At 39.2% G+C, this 25,430-nt stretch overlaps 2 protein-coding genes across 2 annotated transcripts; both read left to right on the top strand.

The window, feature by feature from the left end:
* The first annotated feature begins 1,144 nt into the window (after positions 1-1,144).
* On the top strand, positions 1,145-24,884 carry LOC107299304. Its single transcript, XM_015828669.1, has 5 exons — positions 1,145-3,567; positions 12,835-15,268; positions 16,185-16,248; positions 18,884-21,351; positions 24,879-24,884. Exons 1-5 carry the CDS (start codon positions 1,145-1,147, stop codon positions 24,882-24,884), a joined length of 7,395 nt encoding a protein of 2,464 aa, XP_015684155.1.
* On the top strand, positions 12,839-15,319 carry LOC114923618 (protocadherin gamma-A6-like). Its single transcript, XM_029286802.1, has one exon. It carries the CDS (start codon positions 12,842-12,844, stop codon positions 15,305-15,307), a length of 2,466 nt encoding a protein of 821 aa, XP_029142635.1. The 5' UTR covers positions 12,839-12,841; the 3' UTR covers positions 15,308-15,319.
* Positions 24,885-25,430: the final 546 nt, after the last annotated feature.

Raw genomic sequence — 25,430 nt, 5'->3', positions numbered from 1 at the left:
TAATGGATTTAATGGAGCTGCTTATAAAGACGATGATATGGTACTGAAGACCATGAATGTGTATACAAAAATATGAACATAGAACAAAGAACAGAATAGAAATAGTAAACAGAAGAAGTCATGAGATTTAGAGGGATGAGATGGATGAAGGCTAAAGAGGAAGGAAGGAAGGAAGGAAGGAAGGAAGGAAGGAAGGAAGGAAGGAAGGAAGGAAGGAAGGAAGGAAGGAAGGAAGGAAGTTATGTCCTGGGATAAAAGGAAGAGAAGTGAATGAGAAAATGGTGAGTGTGAGGGACTGTGGGGAAGCTGAGAAAGAAATGAGACCATGCTACGGGGTTCATAAATACTCTGTCTTTATGAATCCCCTAATAATAAAGACTAAAGGAGCAGGTTCCAAAATTCTATACTTTACCTATAATCTGTGCATTAAAACAGCTTATTGAAGTCTGTGTAATTCTGGCTTCTTTGTACCCTATTATGAGGAGCCTGACAGGGGAGAAGACAATTTATGGGTACAAGATGAGAAGCATTAACTTAATGCAATATGTACTGTATACCAAGCTATTCTTATTAAAAGTTTGCATAGATTTTTGGTTTTAGCTACCTTCAATTAAACAAGACGCACCAGCGCTTTCCAATTCTTGATTCCCTTCTAATCTCCTTAGAAAACCCACTGGAGGATATTGCTTGGTAAAATACAAAATATTTATTCTAGCCAGTCCATTTAATACAGGAATCACAATGCCCTTCCTGCTTCCCTTCTGCTGGATTGAGTAGGGAAAAATAGATAGGTCCTGTATATAGTGGAAAAATATAGAAATAAACATAAAGTTCCTCCTCACATCTTTATTTCAAAAGCTTCTTTATATAATAGATAAGATATGATTTCACTTTTATTCATTTTTTTTTAGTAGCAATGGTCAAACAACACTTGAGTGTTCATAGTATAGTAAGCTTTCTGTCATTCTGAGCTGAGCCTCTGGGTGTCACTGTTCACCAGGAAGGAAAAGAAATCAAAAGTCAAAAGAGTCCTGTGTTGCTATTCTTTACATACAGTACATTTACCAAGTAAGTGAAAGAACAATCTAAAAACCAAGAGGTGGATTTTCCATTTGGCTTTGAAGTAGCTGTTTTCATCGAGAGAATGGAAGGCACACAAACCTGCAGCTGTAAAAGGAGGATCCTGCAATACTTTGCTATTATGTTTGCTTGCAAGATGGTTTCTGGGCAGATTCATTACTCGATTCCTGAGGAGATGCACAAAGGCTCCTTTGTGGGAAATATTGCAAAGGACCTGGAAATGGAGGGGATGAAGATTTCAGAAAATGGACTCCGCATTATTCCCAATGTAGGTATGATCCAATATTTTGCTTTCAATGTCAACAGTGGTCATTTAGAAACATCTGAGAGAATTGACCGGGAAGAAATATGTGGACAGGTAGAGAAGTGTATATTGAAATTCCAGATTCTTCTTGAAAGTAAATTAAAGCTTTATGCAGTTGAGGTGGAAATTACTGACATAAATGACAATGTTCCTCATTTCCCTCTATGGGAACAAGAGTTGGAAATCAGTGAGGCATCTATACCTGGATTCCGGGTCCCTCTTTCTGAAGCTCAAGATCCAGATCTGGGAATAAATTCTATACAGAGCTATCAACTCAGAGGCAGCAGCCATTTTTCTCTGGATACACAAATAGGAAAAAATGGTTTCAGACATACTGAACTGATACTGGAAAAAATTCTAGACAGAGAGGAACAAGCTGTTTACAATCTAATCCTTACAGCTAGTGATGGAGGAGATCCTATCCAAACAGGCACTGCAGAAATCAAAGTTATTGTTTTAGATGCAAATGACAACGCACCAGTTTTCAGCCAACCAATCTATGAAGTGAATGTCAAAGAGAATATTCCTAAAGGATCTATTATTGCTATTGTACATGCCACTGATCTTGATGAAGGGCTTAATGGAGAGGTGAAATATTCCCTGAAAAAGACTACAAAACTGGATGTTCCCATATTTCACCTTAATTCCACAACGGGTGAAATTACACTCATTGGGAATCTTGATTATGAAGAATCTACTTTCTATGAATTTGAAGTACAGGCCAAAGATTGGGGAGGATTTACTGATAGATCAAAGGTTGTTATTTTCATTACAGATTTGAATGATAATACACCTGAACTAGCAATTACTTTTGTCACCAATTCCGTACTTGAAAGTGCACCACCTGGAACTGTTATTGCAATTTTAAATGTACGAGACAGAGATTCTGGAGTCAATGGAGAAATCACAGTCTCCATTCCAGACAACTTCCCTTTCCAATTAAAGAAGTCCTCTGATGAGTTTTATAGTTTGATGACAGATAACGCCCTTGACAGAGAACAGATATCAGCCTTTAATATAACCATAATAGTTACTGACCATGGAATGCCTTCTCTCTCAACAAACACAGTGATTGAACTACACATCCTAGACACAAATGACAACCCTCCATTGTTTCAGAAATCAATTTATCCTTTTTATGTTGTAGAGAATAACCAAATGGGTGCTTTTATATGTTCCTTAAAAGCGAATGATCCAGACTGGAAAAGGAATGCAGTAATAAGATATTCTATCACTGGAAACCAGACAGCTGAATCATTTCTCTCCTCTTACCTCTCCATTAATTCTGAGACAGGAGCTATTTATGCATTAACCTCATTTGATTATGAAAATTTTAAGAAGATTCAGTTCCAAGTTAAGGCTCAGGATGGAGGATCCCCATCACTCAGCTCAAGTGTTTCTGTTATTATTTACATCTTGGACCAGAATGACAATGTGCCAGAGATCCTGCACCCCTCCCCTCCCGCTGATGGCTCCACTGGGATAGAGCTGGCCCCTCGCTCTTCTGAGCCAGGTTACCTGGTCACTAAAGTAGTGGCAGTAGATGCAGACTCTGGCCAGAACGCCTGGCTCTCCTACCAGCTGATCAGAGCAACAGAACCAGGGCTCTTCACCGTGGGACTGCACACTGGTGAGATCAGGACTGCTCGGCTTTTTCTGGAGAAAGATGCCCTGAAGCAAATCCTGGTGGTTTTAGTGAAGGACAATGGGCAGGCGCCTCTCTCTGCCTCGGTCACTCTCACGGTGGTTCTGGCTGACAACATCCCTGAAATTCTCTCAGATCTGAGCAACATCTCAGCTCCTGTAGATCCTCAGTCAGACCTCACTTTCTACTTAGTGACTGCCGTGGCGTTTGTCTCCTGCTTATTCTTTACCTTCCTCCTTGTGCTACTGGCAATTAGAGTGTATAGATGGAGAAATTCACAGATGAATTCTGGGAGAATAAATTTCAGTGGTGTACCTGCCTCACAATTTGTAGGCATCAATGGAGTCCGAGCATTTCTTCATTCTTACTGCCAGGAGGTTTCTCTGACTGCAGATGCCAAGGGAAATCACTTTAATATTTCCAAAGCAAATGATTCAGATACTCTGTGTATTAAAGAAGATTATGGTGCAAAGGATCCAAATGTAACTGGTGAAGATTTAAATTTAAATAATGATGATCTAATAGTAATTCAGGTAAGGTAATTGTTTTAAATCATCTTGATTTTTTTTGTTCTTATATGCACTTATTTATTTTAATGTACGTGCATTTTCTCTGCTACATAAAATATTATTGATTTTGCTATTATTGTAAGCATCATATCATCCATTCTATAACCTGGAGAAATATTATACTGAATTTTCAGCAGGTCCAATGATGCACAGTTTCTTAAATATAACCATGTTCCATCGAAATCAACTGCACAAATCTTTGCCTAGAACAGGACTGTGCTGTGTATCTCATTTTACTATACAAGAACATCTCAGGGAATTAGCTCTTTACATCAATTGTATATGTTAGCAGCCAAACCATTTTTAAAAGATATCTCCCAAAAAATTAAGCAGCAGGTCTGTGTGAAACTTCTCAGATTTTGGTTAACTTGAAGAGGGTATAGGATGTAAAAGGGAAGCACCAGAAGGCCTTCAAAGTTTGAGATAAATGAGGAATGAGGTAAAATATCGATGGGAGTAGAACAGTTATGGGGTGGTGATTTCTCTTGGATTTGGCAGCCATGTGGTACAGAGTTTAATTGGGCACTAAAGTTCATTAGGTTCTTAATTGTATCAAGGTTGGACAGCTCATTATTTTTCTCAGATCTGTCAACATTCACACGTGATAAAGCTTCATTTATTTTCGTTGGTTTGTAGCAAACAAAAAAGTTGCTGAAAACTCCCTGAATCTGAATCTGATTTTAATGTACTTGACAGTGCAACCCCAATTATCCTATTTCCAGGTGTAGCAATACAGATAGTCCTCGATTTGTAACCATTCATTTAGTGACCATTTGAAGTTACAACCACACTGGAAAAAGTGACTTAAGACCGCTTTTCACACTTTTGACCATTGCAGTATCCCCATGGTCACGTAATCAAAATTTGGGCGCTTGGCAACTGGCATATATTTATGACAGTTGCACTGTCCTGGGGTCACATGATCACCATTTGTAACCTTCCCAGCTGGTTTCTGACAAGCAAAGTGTCATGTGTCTGATTAACAAAACACTTAAAAGGACTTTCAGGCATATTTTTCCTAAAAGCATTTATTAAGGTTACAGAGATGTCAGTACAGCATGGTAGAAATGCTTAGATCTGAGATTCTTTTCCGTTGCACATACATTCCAGGCATTTTTCCCACCCCTATTTTGGGGTCATGGTTCACATCTTCCAATTAACTTGGAAGATGTGATTTACTTCCGGTTTCTTTTTCCCGGGCTTTCCTTATTCTCCTCCCCTTTCACTGTTGCCTGATTTAGCTATAAAAATACCAGACAGTTCTGCATATTGTCAAAGCAAGAATATACAGTATTTGCAGCATTGACATCCGGCCCCCCTTACAAAAAAGGACAGATCCTGTAAAGCAAACCAAAGCATATGTTAAGGGTTATCTTTCGGTTTGTTGGGGTGTTTCACATGAAACCTTTTGACCAATCTATTAGCCTTTACTTCACTGGATTTCACCCAGGTGGCTTCAGATAACGGGTATCCCTTCCATTGTATTAGGTACTGCAATTTCCCTTTAAAAATTCTAGAATCAAGAATACGTTTTACTTCATAGTGGGTCTGTCCCGCAACTACGAGGGGCCCAGGTGCCTTCTTCGGGGGAGGTCTTAAAGTGGAGCCCCGATAAGGCTTCAACAAGCTACAATGGAAAACTGGGTGAATTTTCCCTAAAAGTTTAGGGAGTTTTAGTTCTACTGTGACTGGGTTGATGATCCTTATTATGGGGAAAGGCCCCAAGAACTTTGGTCCCAATTTCTTGCTGGGCAACTTGAGGCGTAGATATTTAGTTGACAAATAAACCTTTTCCCTAACTTGGAATGTTCTTTGGGGAGCCCTCTTTTTATCAGCCTGCTTTTAAAGTCTTTGCTCTCAGCTGGGAAATCTGCCAGATTCCTCTCTCCCCCGGCTTGCTGGCTGTTGCTTCCCCCCCTGGGGAAACTGTTGCAGCCAGGGGGCTTGCCTCAGGCAATCTTTCTTTCTCCATGATGAGATCTTCCCTGAATCTTTACCAGCTCCTCTCAAGCCTAGAGGCAGTGGATAGAGTTCGGGACCCCAGGTCGTTTTAAAAGGAGTTGAGATCTAAGCATGATGTCATGTGTCTGATTAACGAAACACTTAAAAGGACTTTCAGGCATATTTTTCCTAAAAGCATTTATTAAGGTTACAGAGATGTCAGTACGGCATGGTGGAAATGCTTAGATCTGAGATTCTTTTCTGTTGCACATACATTCCAGGCATTTTTCCTGCCCCTATTTTGGGGTCATGGTTCACATCTTCCAATTAACTTGGAAGATGTGATTTACTTCCGGTTTCTTTTTCCCGGGCTTTCCTTATTCTCCTCCCCTTTCACTGTTGCCTGATTTAACTATAAAAATACCAGACAGTTCTGTATATTGTCAAAGCAAGAATATACAGTATTTGCAGCATTGACACAAAGACAATGGGGAAGCCATTCATTTAATGACAGGATGAGTCATTAACAACTGCAGTGATTTGTTTCATAACTGGCAAAAAAGATCATAAAATGGGGCAAAACTCATTTAACAACTGCCTTGCTAAGCAAAGGAAATTTAGGATCAATTGTGGTCATAAATAATTAAGGACTACTAGTATATTCCTCCCCCCCCCCCATCATGTCTGCTTCTTGGAAATGGTCTGGACAAGTCCCTGCAGTATTCTTGCAAGAGAAACGTAGAATGAAACATGAATACTGAATACCCTTGTCTTAAACACTTTCAATTGTATCTTTTTAGAATAACAAAATAACAGGGTTGGAGGGACCTTGGAGATCTTCTAATCCAATCCCCTGCTCAAGTAGGAGTTCCAATACCATTTCAGGCAAATTGTTGTCCAATCTCTTCTTAAAAACCTCTAGTGATGAAGCCACCACAGTTTCTGGAGGCAAGCCGTTCCACTGGTTAATTGTTCTCAGTGTCAGGAAATTCCTCTTTAATTCTAGGTTGCTTTTCTCTTTGTTTAGTTTCCATCCATTGTTTCTTGTCTTGCCTTCTGGTGCTTTGGAAAATAGGTTGATCCCCTCTTCTTTGTGGCAGCTCCTCAAATATTGGAACACTGCTATCATGTCACCTCTACTCTTTCTTTTCATTAAACGAGACAGACCCAATTCCTGCAATCATTCTTCATATGTTTTAGCCTCCAGCCCCCTAATCATCTTTGTTGATCTTCTCTGCACTCTTTCTATAGTTTCAACATCTTTTTTAGATTGTGGTGGCCAAAACTGGATGCAATATTCCAAGTGTGGACTAGTGTGACTTTAAGCTCAGTAAACATGTATTGGTTGGGAATTCTGGTGTCACATATTTGCCTTCTAATAGTAGCAATAGTTGCAGTAATGGTGGTAGATACATACCTTTATTAATCTTGCAAGATAAAAAAATAAGTAACCTCTACTGCTGTTAAGCTGAGGTACAAGTCACACAAGTTGATGGCAAACCATGCACCAGCTGGGATAAAGGGATAATATTCCAAAGTGATGACTTTACACAATTTATGGTGTAAAATGATTTTGCATCAGTTTCCTTTGATTATTACAATCTACCCTCTACTAAGCTGTAGACAACCAAGATCATACTCAGCTGATTTTTTACAAAATGAGTTGAATTTTTATAAATTGAAACTGTGTGGCTGTCTGAAATTATTCAAGATACTATAGGTTCTTTTCAGTGTGCATATGTGTTTATTGTAGTCATATATATCTGATAATGAGTTAGAAAATCCATTGATCATAGTGGCAATAAATAAGGGTAATAGGAACATCTAGCAAATTGTGTCTTCTGCTATGGAAAATCTATTCTTGAATAGTTGTGTCAGGTCCCTATAGATCCCTGTCGGGACGCTGCCATTCTGATGTGAGAAGGGACCTTTGGAGCTTTGTGATGTACTTAGCTTTGCTTTGTTTATTTTGTTTCTCCTTGCTTTGATGTACCTTCCTGGGGAGGGGGAGGGAAGAGCCTGGGGCCATCTGCCTTGCCTCACCAAGGATGCAATGCCTGGGAAGACACCTGGGAACATCTCCTTATTGCATCCTCTGTCCGGAGTTCTCACAATACCTTTGCACCTCTCGACTGGTTCCCTATGGACAGGGCAGTTGGGAGGGGTTTTGAACAATGGGAGTTAACATAACGTTTTCACGTGGGAAGCTTCAGATCCTGCCTGCTTTCTCTGCTTTCACTATTTCTCAATAAAAGTTCATTTTGAAATGATGCCAGTTTCAAGAGTTCTCCTTTCTTGGGAGAACTAGCTGAGGCAGGACCTTACATTAGGCAAGATCTGCAAAGTGGTCAATCTGGAGTGGCACCAGCCCCTACCATGGGGACCCAGCAAACGATGACCAACCTAGACAGTGAGCACAGAGAGCTGAATGCTGGGGAGAGACCTCTACAAAAACTCAGTCATACACCAACTCCAGTGAGTGGACGGAGGAAGTTGCTGCCCTGGAAGATCCTGAGAAGCCGAGATAGTCTGTTGGCGTGGTGAAGAAGGAGGATTGGGAAGGAAGAGCCAAGGAAGTCACCCTCACCCATGGTAGCTGATGACATGGCTGGAAGTGCGAAATGGAAGTGCTCTATGATGAAGGTGAATCAGATGAAGAATTGGACCATGCTGATCACCTCATAAAGCAAGCCATGCGCTTCTTGATAGAAGCATTCCAAAGCCTGAAAACACGAGGGGCCGTAGCCCACCTAAAAAGGGAGAGCAAGAAGCACAAGGAGGAGACCTGCGAGAGGGGGGATTCCGCCTTCCAGAGAAAGCTGCGAGTGCCACCGAATTGGCCAAGAGGGTGATCACCATGTCAGCCAGCCCTCCCTGAAGGGAGGCACAAACACTTGCAGGGCCCATGCGGGACAACCCCTCCGCAGGAATAAAAGGTGCCCCCCCAGGCGTCAAATTCGACAGAGACCTTCAGCAACAGGAATTTTTCCTCGCTCACATCCTCACATATATATGCAATAATATGAGTGAGACATCCCCATTGAGGGGGCTTGGATGAGAATAGTCACCCTAGCCCTGGAGGGAGCCACAGCCCACTGGATGGTGACCCTCCACAATGCCAACTCTCTGGAGCTCTGGAATTTCAACCAGTTTATGACGGCGCTGAGATGGAGGTTCGAGAACCCCCTGGCTGATTGGCAAGCCAGAGACTGCATCAAAATGGTGAGACAGGGCTGGTGCCCAGTAGCCAAATACATTGAGGAGTTCTGGGACTTAGCCTGCCGCCTCAGCTGACTGAAAGATATCTTGGTGAGTTGCTTCAAGGACGGACTGAATAACAACCTATACCATGCCTGCATCACCAGAGGAGCCCAAGATCGCCTCCACAACTGGTGCATCCTTGCTGAAGAGGCAGAGATCGATCAGGTGCGGAACCAGTACCGATCAGGCAGAGCGTGGAGGTGATCTCCACCTGAGAAGAGAGGGGAGATGGCCAAACCTCAGACAGCACTGCAGCACTTAACTGCTTGCTTTCTCCGCTTTCACTGTCTCTCAATATAAAGTTCCTTTTGAAATGATGCCAGTTTCAAGAGTTCTGCTTTCTTGGGAGAACTAGCTGAGGCAGGACCTTACAAGTTGGCCATCTGACTGCTTTGTTTAAAGTGATCACATGCCCTTTTAGGGAAGAACAGGGTAGAAGAATGGTTGTTGAATCATGAAGAATTTGTTAGACATCTGGAGGATAAAACCACTCAGGTTTGCTCTGAAAGATACTATCTGGCATGTCCTATAAAAGTGACTGAGTCATCATCTTGCAGGATATGTTTGAGCCCATTAGTCTTGTGGAAGGGACAGGTTTTGTGGTGACATCAGTTCCATCCACTTGCAGTCTATATTTCTGCCCTTCTTGGTTTCTGAAAGTCCCCTGAGAGGTGTCACGGTGCTGGATCAGAGGAGTTGATCTGTTATCACCAGATTTGAAGCAAAGTTGTACATCCCCCTTCCCCAAGCTCCAGGGCTTTCCATCATGAGGTGCCATGGGACTCAAGATTCTTTCCCCTTTTATTTAACATCTATATGAAGCAGATAGGGAAGGTCTTCTAATGGCATAAATAGAGCAACTCACCTCTGAGTCCAAAAGAAAATATAATTGAAGTTTGTCCTCATGCCCGCAGGCCGTCTAACCAGAGATCTAAAAATTACAGGAAAGATAAGGAGGTAAAAGGAACTATACCTGATTTAAGAGCATGGATCCCTCCAAATACTTAACCATCATTCTTATTATGCCTTCTCGGGGATCTAGATTACAGAATAACAGAATTGGAAGGGACCTTGAAAATCTAGTATAAACCCCTGCTCAAGAAGGAGAATCTATACCTATACTGTTCTGGACAAATGATTGTCCAATCTCTTCTTAAAAACCTCCAGTGATGGAGCACCTACTGCTTCTGGATGCAAGCCTTTCCATAGATTAATTGTTCTAACTGAAAGAAAATTTCTCCTTAATTCCAGATTGGATCATTTTTTAATGAGCTTCCACCCATTGCTTTTTGTCCTAACCTCAAGAACTTTGGAAAATAAATCAACCCCCTGTTCTCTGTGACAGCACCTTAAGTACTGGAAGGCAGCTATCATGTCACCCCTAATCCTTCTCTTCATTACGCTATACATACATAGTTCCCTTAACCATTCATCTTTGTTACTCTTCTCTGCCCTCTTTCTCAGCATCTTTTTGGTATCATGGCAGCCAGAATTATTTTTTTTGTATCATGGCGACCAGAATTGGATGCAGTATTCCAAATGTGGCCTCACTAGTGCAGTATAGAATAGTACTATCAACTCTTGTGATCTTGACACTATTCCTCTGTTGATGCAGCCTAGGACTGCATTGGCTTGTTTGGCTGCTGCAGAACATTGCTACTTCATACTTAGGTGATAGTCTACTAGGACACCAAGATTAACTTAAACAATTATTCAGTTCTTTTAGTCTATGTGTGATTCAATCTTTTTGAACTGAATTTTAATTTGATTTCATTTAATTTAATTTCTGTTATGGGGGATTATGAGGGTTTTATGTTTGTTTATTGTTGTAAACTGCTGGAATCCTATGATTCATCGTACTGGTAGTTCTCAATTTGAAACTAAAATTGAATTACGGCTATAAGTTGTGGAAGTCATTAAGTGGAGGTCATCTCTTGACCGTACTTAATTTTACAGCAGTAATTAAGTGAATGCCATGGTTGTTAAGCAAATGCTGCAGTCATTAAGTGAACACTATATCATTAAATGAATTCTTATACTCAATGGTACATTTTCTTTTGCCAGAAGCAGGAAGTAAGCACTGGAGACAGACAAACCCTCCCTCCCCCCCAAATTGTGGTCATGTGACCACAGGATGTGGCAAACAGCTATAAATGCGATCCTGTTGCAAAGCACTCAAAATGCATTCACATGATCACAGGTGTGTTTGTGTATGTGGCCATCAGAACTTCAAAATTGGAGCACAGGTAGGTCTGGGGAGGTCCACTGCATCATCAGTCACTAAGCAATCGGTGGTTAAGCAAGTATGGTATAAATATATATATAATACCATAGATAATGTGGAGAAGTGGCCTTAACCATCAGGAGGCAATCAACTTTCGGAAATAGCTCCACTCCCGGAGTTATGAAGATCTGATACTAGATACTCCTTGTCAAGCAGCTCAGAAACAAGAAACCAAGTTTTAAGTGAAGCTGATTTAAGGAACCATCCCTTTCCTGTTTTTTCCTGACTTTGATGAATAAAGTGCTTGTCTTCAAAATTAAACATAGATTTCAGAAGTTAGGAAAAGATAAGGAAGCCCCAAAATGATTTAAACTTTACAATATTGGATTTTTCTTTTTTTCTTATTTGCAATTAAATAGTTACATTTTAAAAATGAAGGTGAATATACATGTCTTCGGATAATGTTGCAAGATCCAATTTGGTCCAACCAGTTCCCTGAGGACGGGCTCCTGCACGAGTCCAGAACCTTCGAAGAGTAAACATCTGGTCCTGGTGACCCAAATTACATCTTAGTTACATTTTATTTTTATTGTTTCATTTGGTACAGAGATGTAAATTTAATTATTCCAGATAAGGAGTACAGCTATTTCTTGCCCAGTAAGAACTCCAGTAAAATCTTTTTGTAATTTGTGGGGAGGGATCTTAGTATTGTAAAATTTTACAACACCTGGATCACCCAATACCAGGGTTCACCCCGTGATTGTTTTTACTCCGTGTTACCATTGCTATTACTATTATTACATCATTTTTATTGCTACTGTTATCACCACTAATCTCAGGCCAATAGATAACTAGAAATACATTTCAATAAATATTTGAGCAGATATTATTTAGGGTTTCAGATTATCAGGAAATCCCAAGGCTGTACCTTAACCTGGCAAGATGAGTTGCTGGAAGAAGAAACCCCTTCTGCATTATTGCCAAGAAAACAAGTCAGACATGTACATGCAGTCGTAGGGCTTGAACTTAGTTCTTGGGAGACTTTGGTTGTACGTCTACACCAATACTACAAAATAGGTGCAGATCACCAAGACTGGGTGCAATAAAGCATTGACCACATCCATTAAAAAAAAATAACCAACACAGCATTCTGCACTAGCTGAAACCATAGAAAGGTCTTCCCATGCAAAATGACTGATTGTTACTATCTCAGCACAAGCTTATGGTTTTCCCATGGTCAAAATTTTATCTTAGCACTTGTCTTTTCTTTGGCATGAAAAATCTTGTAATAGTTTCTTAATTGCTATGGGATGAGGGCACTTTTTTTTTCTCCTTGTGGGCATTATTCCTCCCTGAATTTGATTAGCCATTGTATGCATTGTTGCTAGTTTTAAACTGTTTTACTGTTTCTTTTAAAATGTATTTGTTTTCTTGTGAACTGTAACTGTCCTGTTTGTGTTAGTTTTAAAAATAAAAAAAAACAGAATAGATTTTTTTAAAACAAATGATGGCAAATACTGTATATCATTTCTATGATCAAGGATATTCTGCAGTTTTGGATTGAGCCTCTGGGTGTCACTATTTACCACCGAGGAACGAAAACGTAAGAATGAGCCACTCCAGTTTTGTCAATACATTAAAGCACACGACTACAGAGACCAGGCTACCGTGAAACAGAAGCACATTTTGCTTCCAAACCTGGATACAATATATTTTCAACTGGAACCTGAACAGCACAAGAGAACCTCAGCAGTCAGTAAGTACTATCAAAAGAGCTTTTAATCCTGAGTGGATGCTATTTATATTGTAGCAAAACAATGAAGAAAACTAAGAGATTATGGAATTATGGACAGAGAATTCTGCAATACTTTATTGTGATGATTGTTTGGGAAGCAGTTTCTGGGCAGATCCATTATTCCATTCCTGAAGAGATGCCAAAAGGTACTTTTGTAGGAAACATTGCAAAGGACCTGGGAATGGATGGGAAACAACTTTTAGATCATGGACTTCGTGTTGTCATTAATGCAGGTACAATTCAATATTTTCTTCTGAATGTCAACCGTGGGCATTTAGAAATTTCCCAATTAATAGACAGAGAGAAAATATGCAAAGAGACAGAAAAATGCATAATAAAATTCCAGATCCTTATTGAAAGTAAACTAAAACTTTATGGAATTGAAGTAGAAATCACAGATATAAATGACAATGCTCCTCAATTTCCCTCAAAGGAATGGACAATGAAAATCAGTGAGATGTCAGCATTAAAAGAACAATTTCTTTTACCAAAAGCTCAAGATCCAGACCTGGGGATAAATTCTGTGCAAAACTATGAACTCACAGCCAGTAACCATTTTTCTCTGGAGATGCAAAGAAGCGAAACTGACACCAGATCTATTAAACTAGTATTGGAAAAATCACTGGACAGGGAAGAGCAGTCAGTTTATGATCTGATCCTTACAGCTTTTGATGGTGGCGATCCCATTAGGTCTGGCATAGTACAGATTCATATCATTGTTCTAGATGCAAATGATAATGTACCAGTTTTCAGCCAACCAATCTATGAAGTGAAACTCAAAGAGAACCTGCCCAAAGGATCCACAATAACTACAGTAACAGCTTTTGATATGGATGAAGGAACCAATGGAGAAGTAAAATATTATTTTGAGGAAATAAACAAGAACAATCAAAACATGTTTCTGTTAAATACGACTTCAGGGGAAATTATCCTTGTGGGGAGCCTTGATTTTGAAACATCGTCAACGTATGAATTTGAAGTGCAAGCCATGGATGGGGGTGGGCTGAGTGATAGGTCAAAGGTTGTGATTTTGGTTACAGACTTAAATGATAATGCACCTGAGTTAGCCATCACCTTTGTGATCAACTCGGTGCCTGAGAACTCTCCAGCCGGGACCGTCATTGCCATTTTAAATGCCCGAGACAGAGATTCAGGAGACGACGGAGAGGTTAAATGCTCAATTCCCAGCAACCTCCCTTTTCGGCTCAAGAAAACAATGGAGAGTTTCTACAGTTTAGAGACAGAGAAAGCCCTTGACAGGGAACAATTGCCAACTTACTCTATTACTGTTACAGCGGTGGATGATGGGGCACCACCACTCTCTACATCTGTGGTTATTTCACTCCAGGTGTTGGACACAAATGACAATCCTCCACAGTTTCTGGAATCAAAATATACCTCCTACCTTCTAGAAAATAACCCAAAAGGAACCTCAGCCTTTTCCCTCAAAGCAAGTGACCCAGACTGGGAAGAAAATGCCAGAATAACTTACTCCATCACTGAGAGCCAAATGAGGGACTTGCCCCTCTCCTCCTACCTGTCCATTAATTCTGAGACAGGGACCGTCTATGCCCTAAGCTCCTTGGACTATGAGGAGATTCAAGAGATTCAGTTCCAGGTCAAGGCTCAGGATGGAGGATCCCCATCGCTCAGCTCTAATGTCTCGGTGACTCTCTTCATCCTGGACCAGAATGACAATGTGCCAGAGATCCTGCACCCCTCCCCTCCCGCTGATGGCTCCACTGGGATAGAGCTGGCCCCTCGCTCTTCTGAGCCAGGTTACCTGGTCACTAAAGTAGTGGCAGTAGATGCAGACTCTGGCCAGAACGCCTGGCTCTCCTACCAGCTGATCAGAGCAACAGAACCAGGGCTCTTCACTGTGGGACTGCACACTGGTGAGATCAGGACTGCTCGGCTTTTTCTGGAGAAAGATGCCCTGAAGCAAATCCTGGTGGTTTTAGTGAAGGACAACGGGCAGGCGCCTCTCTCTGCCTCAGTCACTCTCACGGTGGTTCTGGCTGACAACATCCCTGAAATTCTCTCAGATCTGAGCAACATTTCAGCTCCTGTAGATCCTCAGTCAGACCTCACATTTTATCTGGTGATTGCAGTGGCGTTTGTCTCCTGCTTGTTTTTTACTTTCCTCCTTGTCTTATTGGCCATCAGATTGTACAGGTGGAGGAATTCGAAATTGTTAGAGTCAGGAAGTATACATTTTAGTGGTGTCCCAGTGTCACAATTTGTTGGGATGGATGGAGTCCGAGCCTTTCTTCAGTCGTACTGCCACACTATTTCACTCACCAGAGATTCTAGAAAAAGCCACTGCAATTTTCATGAGGAAAACTGTTCAAATACTCTGACCAATCAACCTCTAACCTGTGGGGCAAGTGACCCTATCCTAGCCTATGGAGATTTAAACTTGAAGAATGATGAGCAAATCTTAGTTAAGGTGAGTTTAATATTTCAGATTAATGGTGTGTTGTGTTGATCCTATAAGCCCTTATTTATCTCAACAGTGATTTCCCTTCAGTCTCTTCTCTCTAATGAAGTTTAATACTTGGTATTCTAAATGTCTGATTTTGTATTCCTTTTAAAAATTTATTTGTTTACCATTTTCTATTATATTGGTAATATGAAATTTCTGAGGAATTGATTTATATTATTACACATAGGAGCATTGATATGAAAATACTGTGTTTTTAGAAATGTATTAGATTTTTTTAATACATTTTTATCTTTTATATGAAAACTGTATCAGAAAGATATAGACATAACATTTTTAAACATTTCATTCTTCTCCCTTTCAATTTATCTTTTAATTTTCTAGTGATATAATAGAACAGAGGAAAGAAAAAGCATAACTTAATTTCTTCCACTTTAGATTAATGTTAGGTTTCTTGGTGACAGGAATGTTTTCTTTCAGATGTCTAACTGCATTACATTCATTTTCTCCCTATTGAATATTTTCTTGGTAATATACTGTATCTTTAGCTGTCTCATGTTGTTTGTATGAGGTCCAGATTGTAATATGGCTCAAACCTGCTTCTTATTAACTCTGAGTGATAAATCATGAGGAGAATTTCAGGAAAATTATGATTATTCTAAAGATTATTGTAGAAAAAACACCATAAAAATAATGGTTCCCAAATTTTATTGGTTCTCTATAATTTTATTGCATTGCCTCTAGGCTAAAAGGAATATCTAACAAATATATTTCCTGCAAAAAAATTAAAATATCCCATGACATTGCTGTAGGTTTACTGTAGTGTGTTGAAACACCACTGCCCACAGTTTGGGAATTATGTATGTAAAGAAAAGACCATCTCCTATATCACCTCAATGTTTTAAGTTATGTTGTTACTTAGCACAACACAGGAGAAATTATGTTTCCAGACACTGGCCATTTTAATGTAAAGGTATTCCTGTACAGTATGTAATCATATCAGCAGTGAATGTATATGATTTATAGATGATGGCCATGTTATAGATAGTCTCAGTGCACTCAGCCTAAAATTCCATTACTTTCTTGACTCAGAGAAATTCAGAATGTTTGCAAGCCATTAAAATAATGATATGGATTGATCTGAAACACAACTGAGACTATTTTCAAAAAATTTGGAAAAGTATGGGTTTAACCTACTGGAACCTAGGGTTTAATCTATTGGAATAAATAAGTGCATTTATGTACTACTGCCTTACCATACCCCCAACAAAGGACATTGTAACTACTTTTGTGTCTACATCAAATTAGTCCATGTGAGGAAGAGTATGGACACATTAAGGAAGCAGTGGGGTAACACAAGATTCCGTCTTAGGCCCAGTACTCTTCAATATCTATATAAATGACTTAAATGAGGGAAATGAAAGGGAACTCATCAAATTTGCAGATGACACCAAACTGACAGGAGTAGCCAACACCCCAGAAGACAAACTCAGGATCCAAAAAGATCTTGACAAACTTGAACAATGGGCCCTATCCAACAAAATGAGTTTCAATATGGAGAAAAGCAAAGTCTTACATTTAGGCAGGAAAAATCAAAGGTACAAGTACAGATTAGGCGAGATCTGGCTTAAAAACAGTAACTGTAAGAGGGACTTTGGAGTCCTAGTGGATGACCACTTGACTATGAGCCAGCAGTGTGCAGCAGCAGCCAAAAAATGCTAATACAATCCTGGGTTGTATAAACAGAGGCATGGAATAAAGAACACATGAAGTATTAGTACCTCTTTATAAAACCCTAGTAAGACCACACCTGGAATACTGCAGCCAATTTTGGTCACCGTATCATAAAAAAGATATTGAGAGTCTGGAAAAAATTCAGAGAAGAGCAACTAAGATGATCAACGGCCTGGAGACTAAAACATACGAAGAACCGCTGCAGGACTTGGATTTGGCTAGTCTAAAGAAAAGAAGAAATAAGGGAGACATGATAGCAATATTTCAGTATTTGAGGGGCTGCCACAAAGAAGAGGGCATCATGTTATTCACCAAAGCACCAGAAGGCAGGACAAGAAACAATGGTTGGAAACTGATCAAAGAGAGAAGCAACCTGGAATTAAGGAGAAACTTCCTGACAGTGAAGACAATTAACCAGAAATCGTGGGTGCTCCATCACTGGAGATTTTTAAGAAGAGGCTAGACAGTCACTTGTCTGAGATGGTATAGGTTATCCTGCTCCTCCAAGGTCCCTTCCAGCTCTATTCTATTCTACCTACTGTAAGTAACATTGTTATACTGACAATAGAAAAGAGCTTCTCCAGAGCCCTTCAGTTAGAGGCAGTCACTACTTTGAGAATTGTGTAGAAATTGGCAGACTGAATTTTTGTACACGTGCATTTTGCTTTTATTCTCTTCCCTCTCACTGACTTCCTACTTAATTAACTGATCAATCAGAACTTGGATAAACAACAGTATTATCTCCTTATTTCCTGGCCAGCAGAATGTCTCAGTTTGCTCAGTTTCCTCTCACTGATACCTAGTGTATTTCTGGATGTGTCTGTACTAGTTCAAAAGAAAGCAACTATACTTTTTAAAGAAATAGATTACAATTTTTTCTGCTTGCATAAAATATTTAGTTTAACATTTTTGCTTGTCTGCTTAAAAACAAATTTGTTAGGAAGATATTTTCCATGGAATTTGGTCAGCAAAAGCTTGTTTGAAGTACAAAGAACTAATTACTTTGCAATGACTTCAATTAAGTCAGGAGGATTTATTTCAAAGAACGTAAGTTTAAGATGAGTGCTGAAATTCAGTATATGCACTTTCTAACTTACATAATGTACAAAAGTTTCTGGAGCACAAATGCTACAGAAACTGAATAAGAAATAAATAAGCGGAACTTATTATTGGGCTTAAATAGTAGATGTAGATTTATTAGTAAGAATTATGAATTTATAGTCATATAGATTGTTTATTTGCTTATACAGTAATCTAGATCCCAACTGCTGATTGTTTCATTTGTGGGCTTTCTGAATGTCTTGATGCTCCTCCCATCTTCTAGCCTTTAAGTATTAAGGAGGTGAAACCCAGATCATGACTGTTTCATTTGGTGAAAAAGAATTAGGAACCCCAGTACCATTGGTCAGAAAATTAAAACAATGTCAAAAAACGTATACCATTTGTTCAGCAATTGATGTTGCAATGCCACTGAAAAATCATTAAATTAGTTACAGCTTAACAGAATAACAGAATAGAATAACAGAATAACAGAGTTGGAAGGCATGTTGGAGGTCTTCTAGTCCAACTCCCTGCTCAGGCAGGAAACCCTTAACCATTTCAGATAATAATATTCTATGTTTTTTGTAACAAAAAACCCCATGGAATTAAAATAAAGCTTTATCAGGAAATGCAGTTCACAGTATAGACTCAGAGTGTCACTATAGGACAATATCAGCCTTGGATTAGCCCTTGATTCTTCTGTAGCTGTATCCGGCAGTTGCATTTCAACTGACTAGAAAACAGATGCAGCAGAAAGCTTTATTCTAAAAGGTGTTCCGGAAAGAATATTTTCCCTCATGAATCAACTCATTAAGACCATTTTTTTCTCCAATATTATTGCTAAAGAGTGTGAAATTGGAAGCTATAACTCTAAGAAGAAAAAACAAACAAGGAAGGCAATGACAGTAATGGAAGCAAGCTACATAAAGGGAATACAGAAATTCAATTTGAGGCAAGTACTTTTTCTGTTCATATTCTGGGATTTGGTCAACTGGGTGGTATCTGAGCAGGTTCAGTACTCACTTTCAGAGGAAACAGAAAAAAATTCCTTTGTGGGGAATCTTGCTAAAGATTTAGAGCTGGATATTGAACATTTACAAAAACGCAAACTTGCTGTCTCTTCAGAAAAGCAATATTTTGCTTTGAATGAGAAAAGTGGTGATCTATATGTGAATGACAGAATAGATCGGGAAAGAATTTGTGAAAACTCACCTATTTGTATCCTGCAGTTAGAAGTTGTGGCACATAATCCTTTGAATATTTTCCACATAAAAGTTTTCATCCTAGATATTAATGATAATGCCCCATATTTCCGAAAGAAAAATATCAGTCTCAATTTGAGTGAGTCTCATTTGCCAGGAGCTCGATTTGCTCTGGGAAATGCTGAAGATGAGGACATTGGAATCAACTCACTTCAAGATTATCATTTGAGCTCAACTTCGTATTTCAAACTAGAAATTCAAGAGAGCAAAGATGGTGGCAAATATGCAGAATTAATTTTGCAAAAGCCATTGGACAGAGAAAAGGAGCACACACACCACTTGATTCTTACAGCTTCAGATGGAGGACATCCAGTGAAAACGGGGACTCTTAACATAGAAGTCAATGTTATTGATATAAATGACAATCCACCAGTCTTCTCCCAGGCAACTTACAAAACAAGTCTGAAAGAGAATACACCAAGAGGAACTTTTGTGCTTCAAGTGAAAGCATCTGATAGTGATGAAGGGTCAAATGCTGAGATATCTTATATTTTCTGGGAAAATCCAGAAAATGTGAATCAGAAATTTAATTTGGATCCCACTGATGGAACAATTTCACTTGAGGAAAGTATTGATTTTGAAGACAGAGAAAGCTATGTGATGATAATACGGGCAAGTGATGGAGGTGGACTAGTGGCACATTGTAATGTAGAGATTGAGGTTCTTGATGAGAATGACAATGCTCCAGATGTAATTATTACATCTCTGTCCAGCCCCATTCTTGAAGATATTCTGCCTGGAGCAGTGATCGCCCTCATCAAAGTCAATGACAAAGATTCTGGACTTAATGGGGAAGTCACCTGTTACCTAAGGGAAATTGTACCTTTCCAGGTGATCTCATCATCAGATAACTACTTCAAACTCCTCATAGATGGCCCCCTTGACAGAGAAAAAACACCGGTGTATAACTTAACAATTACAGCCACAGACCAAGGCACACCTCCTCTTTCCACAGATAAAACCATCTTAGTACCAATCTCAGATATCAATGATAACCCTCCAGCATTTGAAGAACCTTCCTATGTCGCTTATATTCCTGAGAACAACCCATCCGGAACATCTATTTTCCAAGTTAAGGCCTTTGACCCAGATCTGGGTCATAATGCCCAAATCACCTACTCCATGCTTAACAGCAACATCAAGAACCTTCCTCTCTCCTACGTTTCCATTAACTCTGAGACTGGAACTCTCTATGCTCAACGATCTTTTGACTATGAGCAGCTCAGAGACTTCCAGCTGCAAGTTCAAGCTCAGGATGGAGGCTCTCCATCTCTCAATAATAGCGCCATGGTCAAAGTGTGTGTACTAGATCAGAATGATAATACTCCCCAGATCCTGTACCCTTCCCAGACAACTCAGGGTTCATCGTTCTTTGAGGTGGTGCCTCGCTCAGCTGATTCGGGTTATTTGGTGACAAAAGTCGTGGCTGTGGATGCTGACTCTGGACACAACGCCTGGCTCTCTTTTCATCTCCTGCAGGCCACAGAGCCCTCACTCTTCATCATTGGCTCCCAAACGGGAGAGATCCAAACAGCTCGAGCATTAGTTGAGAGAGACATTATCAAGCAGAGGCTGGTCATCATGGTGAGGGATAATGGACAGCCACCTCTCTCGGCCACCACTAGCCTCAACCTGGTCTTTGCTCAGAACTTCCAGGAGGCTCTTCCTGAAATGAATGCCCAACCTAATAACTCAGAGGATCAGTCCAAGCTCCAGTTTTACTTGGTTCTGACTTTGACTTTGGTGTCCTTTCTGTTCTTGGTGGCGGTAACTTTGGCCCTTATTATGAAACTTCAAAGGTCAAGGAATGCCACTTTTTTTCAGTGCTTCATTCCCGATTCTCATTCAAAGACTGGTACCGTATTTCCTCCAAATTATGAAGAAGGGACTTTGCCTTATTCTTATCAGATCTGTTTATCCACTGAGTCCAGGAGAAATGAACTGACTTTTCTGCAACCCAATGTCCAAATAGTGGAGAATCTTTCTTCTTCTAAACCTGATACATCTGTTATGGTCAGTGTAGATAACGTTTTTGATTCTGGAAAGGGCATGGTGAGTTTTATTCATTTTCTTCATAAATTACGATCAAGCTCTAATATTTGTTTCCATTTTTGTTGATACTGTTATAAATATAATTCAAGTAAATATGATTGATTTATCATTGTTATCAATTATTGTTAAAGGTTGTATTCATTTCAGACTTTGATGTCTGTTTTGCTTCAATTTATTCAGTTGATGTTGCATTGAGCACTAAGTCCACTTACCTTGCTGCTGGTTGTTCTTTTCTTTTCTTCTTTTCTTTTCTTTCCATCCTGTTTTCATACAGCAATAGAGCTTTCTCTGGAGAGCTAGATCTTTGCATAATATGTCCAAAGTTGGATAATTTGAGCCTGATCATTTGTGCCTCTCATTAAAAACTCTGGGCTGATTGGACAATTTAGTAAAAGTAAATAAAATACCTTTGCACTTTGCACAAATGATTAAGATAAGTTCTGCACCCATTCCATATCTAACATTTATCAGCGTGCTACTGTTGCTCTAATATCGAAATTGAGTGGGAGGCTATTTGCTGTTATCATAGTAATAAGGTTGGCAAGGATGCATCATCAAAAGATAAAACCCTTTTATTTGTTCTTGTGTTTTATTTGTTCTCCACCTCCTAAACCATAAATTCCACAATTTTTAAAGACAAATCTATAGCTGAGTTTGCAGCCTTTTGGTTATCAACAAGAGCAAATTCTTCAGCATGATTTCCATCAGTTTCATTTATTTTTTGCTAAAATATGGGAATAATGTCTAAGGATGAGTCACGAGATATATAGATAGTCCTTGACTTATGACACAATTGGGACCGGAATCTCAGTCATTGAGCAAAATGATCATTACACAAGATACCCATGTGACTGCTTCACTCAACAGCTGCAGTTCCAGCACTTGTGGTTGCAATCTCATGGGTCATTAAACGAATGCTGTTCCAGGTAAGGAGTGCAGGGTGCCTGAGGAGGAGTGGGAAATCCTGGGAAGTCTGCTCAGGAGCTGAAAATCCTCCATACCAAAATCCAAGCAGGATCTTTATCCCCTGAATGGAGAGGCACTAGTGCACGGCCTGTGCCAGGTTTGCCATGGCCTCTCCCACCTATCCGAGGCACATGCTGCCTCTCCACCCTCTGCTTGGATTTTGGCTCCCTCTTGTTTCTGGATGACAAGCTCTGGCTGAAAGAACTGCCTGCTGAAGGAGTTCACCTTCCCACCATGCACAAGAGAGAACTCCCTTAGCAGCATGCAGATACAGAGATTTGAGCCCGCCAAAGGACTCCACCTCTATATGTGAAAATCTTTAGGGTTTGAACTCCATTTCTGAACCCTACCAAACAACTCCAGCTTCACTTGGCAGGTAGCTCTTTCAGTAAGCCACCAGAGATACGAGGGAGTCTTCTCAGCAAGTGGCAGCAGCTTGTAACCATCCCTGCTGGCTCCCCCATTGACTTTCTAGGGAAGCTGGCAGAGAAGATTGAAAATGGTGAGCACACATGATCATGGGGCAGCTGGTCGTAAGTGCAAACAGGTCATCAAGCACCCAGACTGTGTTCATGTGACTGCAGAAGTAATGGTGCAACATTTTGTGATGACTAGAAGTGCTTTACAGGTCATAAAGCACCCTTTCGAAAAACCATCATAATTCCTGATCATCATGAATGAACAGTTGTAAGTTGAAAACTATCTGTTGAGGATATCCTCTAAATTCTTAATCAAATTTTGACTATCCACAATCTCTTGGGAGATTGAAAGATCAGTAATTTTAGTTGTTTCTGTTGTGAATTATGTACCCCTCCTTTCTATATTAAAGGTTGCAAACCATGTTGTATATCTAATAATAATAGCTCTATCTCTTAACTTATTGTGGCATGTATATCCAGAGGAGAAACAGGCTATGTGGCTGAGAAATTTGTAGTCCTATAGTCATTATTCATTTTCAGAAGCTTTTTATTCTTTAATCAGCATTTTCCAAGATAGCAATAGCACTTAGACTTATATACTGCTTCACAGTGCTTTACAGCCCGCTCTAAGCGGTTTACAGAGTCAGCATATTGCACCCAACAAGCTGGGTTCTCATTTTACCCACCTTGGAAGGATGGAAGGCTGAGTCAACCTTGAGCCGCTGACACTTGAACTGCTGAACTGCTAGCAGCCAGCAGTCAGCAGAAATAGCTGCAGTACTGCATTCTAAGATATTCAGTGAAAGCCAAAATATCCTATGGTTGATGTATTTACAAATGGCTGAAAGGATAAAATCTGATCTTAAGATGAAGAAGGGACATTAAGAAAAATACCAGAATTTGAAAATGTTATATAAAACCAAAACCATCTGTCAGCATGCATATACAAACTCCTGCTTAGGTACAATATAGAGACAGAACAAATTAAAAACTACAACAAAATGGATGCAAAATTTTAAAGAAACAATCACAAAACAACAGTTGGAAGAATTATGGACCAAATCCATAAAATTTTCTCTAAGCTACAATCTAAAAGAAAAGTTGGTGCAATCTCCAAGATAATTAAGTCATACAGAAATATATGTTGGAAAAGCTATGAAACAGAAGGAACATTTTACCATATGTGGTGGACATGTAAAAAAACTCAAAAGTACTGAAAAGTTACACATAGTACAATGTGGAAAATTTCAGAAATTATATTCAAAATAAAATCACAACTTTTTTATTAAGTATAATTCCAGACCATATAAAAAAGAAATATCATAATTTACTGCAACACATGCCTACAGCAATGACAATAAATTTTGCCCAATACTGGAAGAAAGATACAATTCCAACAATATCTGGTTGGAAACTTAAACTTGGAGAATATACAGCAATGGCAACATTAACAGCATAAATTTCCAACAGAAATTTCACCAAATTCAAGCAAGATTAGTTCCCATATGTGCAATATATAATATAGCATGACAAATATAAACACAGTATGGTTTCTAGGGGTGTATGTCTAAATGCTTATTAATAGATAGTTGATAGAGGCTCAAGAAGGGAGAAGTTAGAAATAAAATAACTTTTTAAACTTTTGTTATTATTGTTACTTCTTGTTTTGTTTTTCTTTTTTAAATATGCATGAACAACAATAAGTAACAATATAGTGGAGAATTTAGTATTAAGTTTAGGATAGAAACCTTCATTATGTAAAAAATAATTTAATGTAGTTTGCACTTGTTTATCAATATCACATTCAGCTCTAGATATAAAAAAATGCATTTATTTGTATCCTGCCTTTATTATTTTTCAAATAACTCAAGGCAGCAAACGTATCCAATATATCTTCCTCCTATTTTTCCCACAACAAGAGATGAGATGAGTTGGGCTGAGAAAGAGTGACTGGCCCAAAGTCACCCAGCTGGCTTTCATGGCTAAAGCAGGACTAGAACTTATGGTTTCGTACTTTCTAGTGCGGTGCCTTAATCACGACTAGACTAAAACTGGCTCTCATACGAAACTTTATCCTTAATAATATTAGCATTTTAGAAATCATAGTTAATATCAACATAAACAGTTTTTTTATCTTTAAAGGTTTAAGTTATCTAAACATCTGAGTGTTAATAATTACCAGTCAACCATTATACCCAAATCATATAATGTATTGCTTATATTTTATAATATAAATAAAACAATATATCTAAAGAGTTACATTTTTTCCTAGTATAGCAGCAATCAAAAACCAAAACAAAATATAGTAAAAAATATTCTACTTTACTTCCACTTTTACCCCTTAGGGTGTCGAGGGAGATGCAAAGTTCTGGTTCTTGCTCTTCTGGTGGCCTCAATCATTGTTATTTGATGCTATAGTAAAAAAAAATATTAGAAACAAAATGTCCTATCAGTTGAAGTTCTGAGCTATTTAAGATTTCTATTCATTTGTAGAATCATAGAACCATATGGGCTGGAAGGAACATTGACGGTCTTTTAGTCGAGGACTTTTCAGCCTTTTCATCGGTTGTACCACTTTTAGGATATGGCAATATTCGAGTACAACTTACTAAGGTGTCAAAAACTTGACCAAAAGAAAAAAGAAAAAGTGATAAAGTACAGGTAGTCCTCGATTTACAACAATTCGCTTAGTGA

Source organism: Protobothrops mucrosquamatus, unplaced genomic scaffold (genome assembly GCF_001527695.2).
Source record: "Protobothrops mucrosquamatus isolate PMUCROS unplaced genomic scaffold, P.Mucros_1.0 scaffold_226, whole genome shotgun sequence".
Taxonomy (NCBI): Eukaryota; Metazoa; Chordata; class Lepidosauria; order Squamata; family Viperidae; genus Protobothrops; species Protobothrops mucrosquamatus.
The sequence above is the reverse complement of the archived record's forward strand: the minus strand, read 5'-3'. Positions and strand labels throughout refer to the sequence as shown.

What these genes read in the sequence shown, in the direction of transcription:
- LOC114923618 (XM_029286802.1), top strand. Translation starts at nt 12,842, where the DNA reads ATGAAGAAAACTAAGAGATTATGGAATTATGGACAGAGAATTCTGCAA.
- LOC107299304 (XM_015828669.1), top strand. Translation starts at nt 1,145, where the DNA reads ATGGAAGGCACACAAACCTGCAGCTGTAAAAGGAGGATCCTGCAATAC. An exon ending in CTAATAGTAATTCAGGTAAG is followed by an intron (nt 3,568 to 12,834) that starts GTAATTGTTTTA and finishes TTTATATTGTAG; the next exon opens with CAAAACAATGAAGAAAACTA. An exon ending in ATGAGCAAATCTTAGTTAAG is followed by an intron (nt 15,269 to 16,184) that starts GTGAGTTTAATA and finishes GTTGTTACTTAG; the next exon opens with CACAACACAGGAGAAATTAT.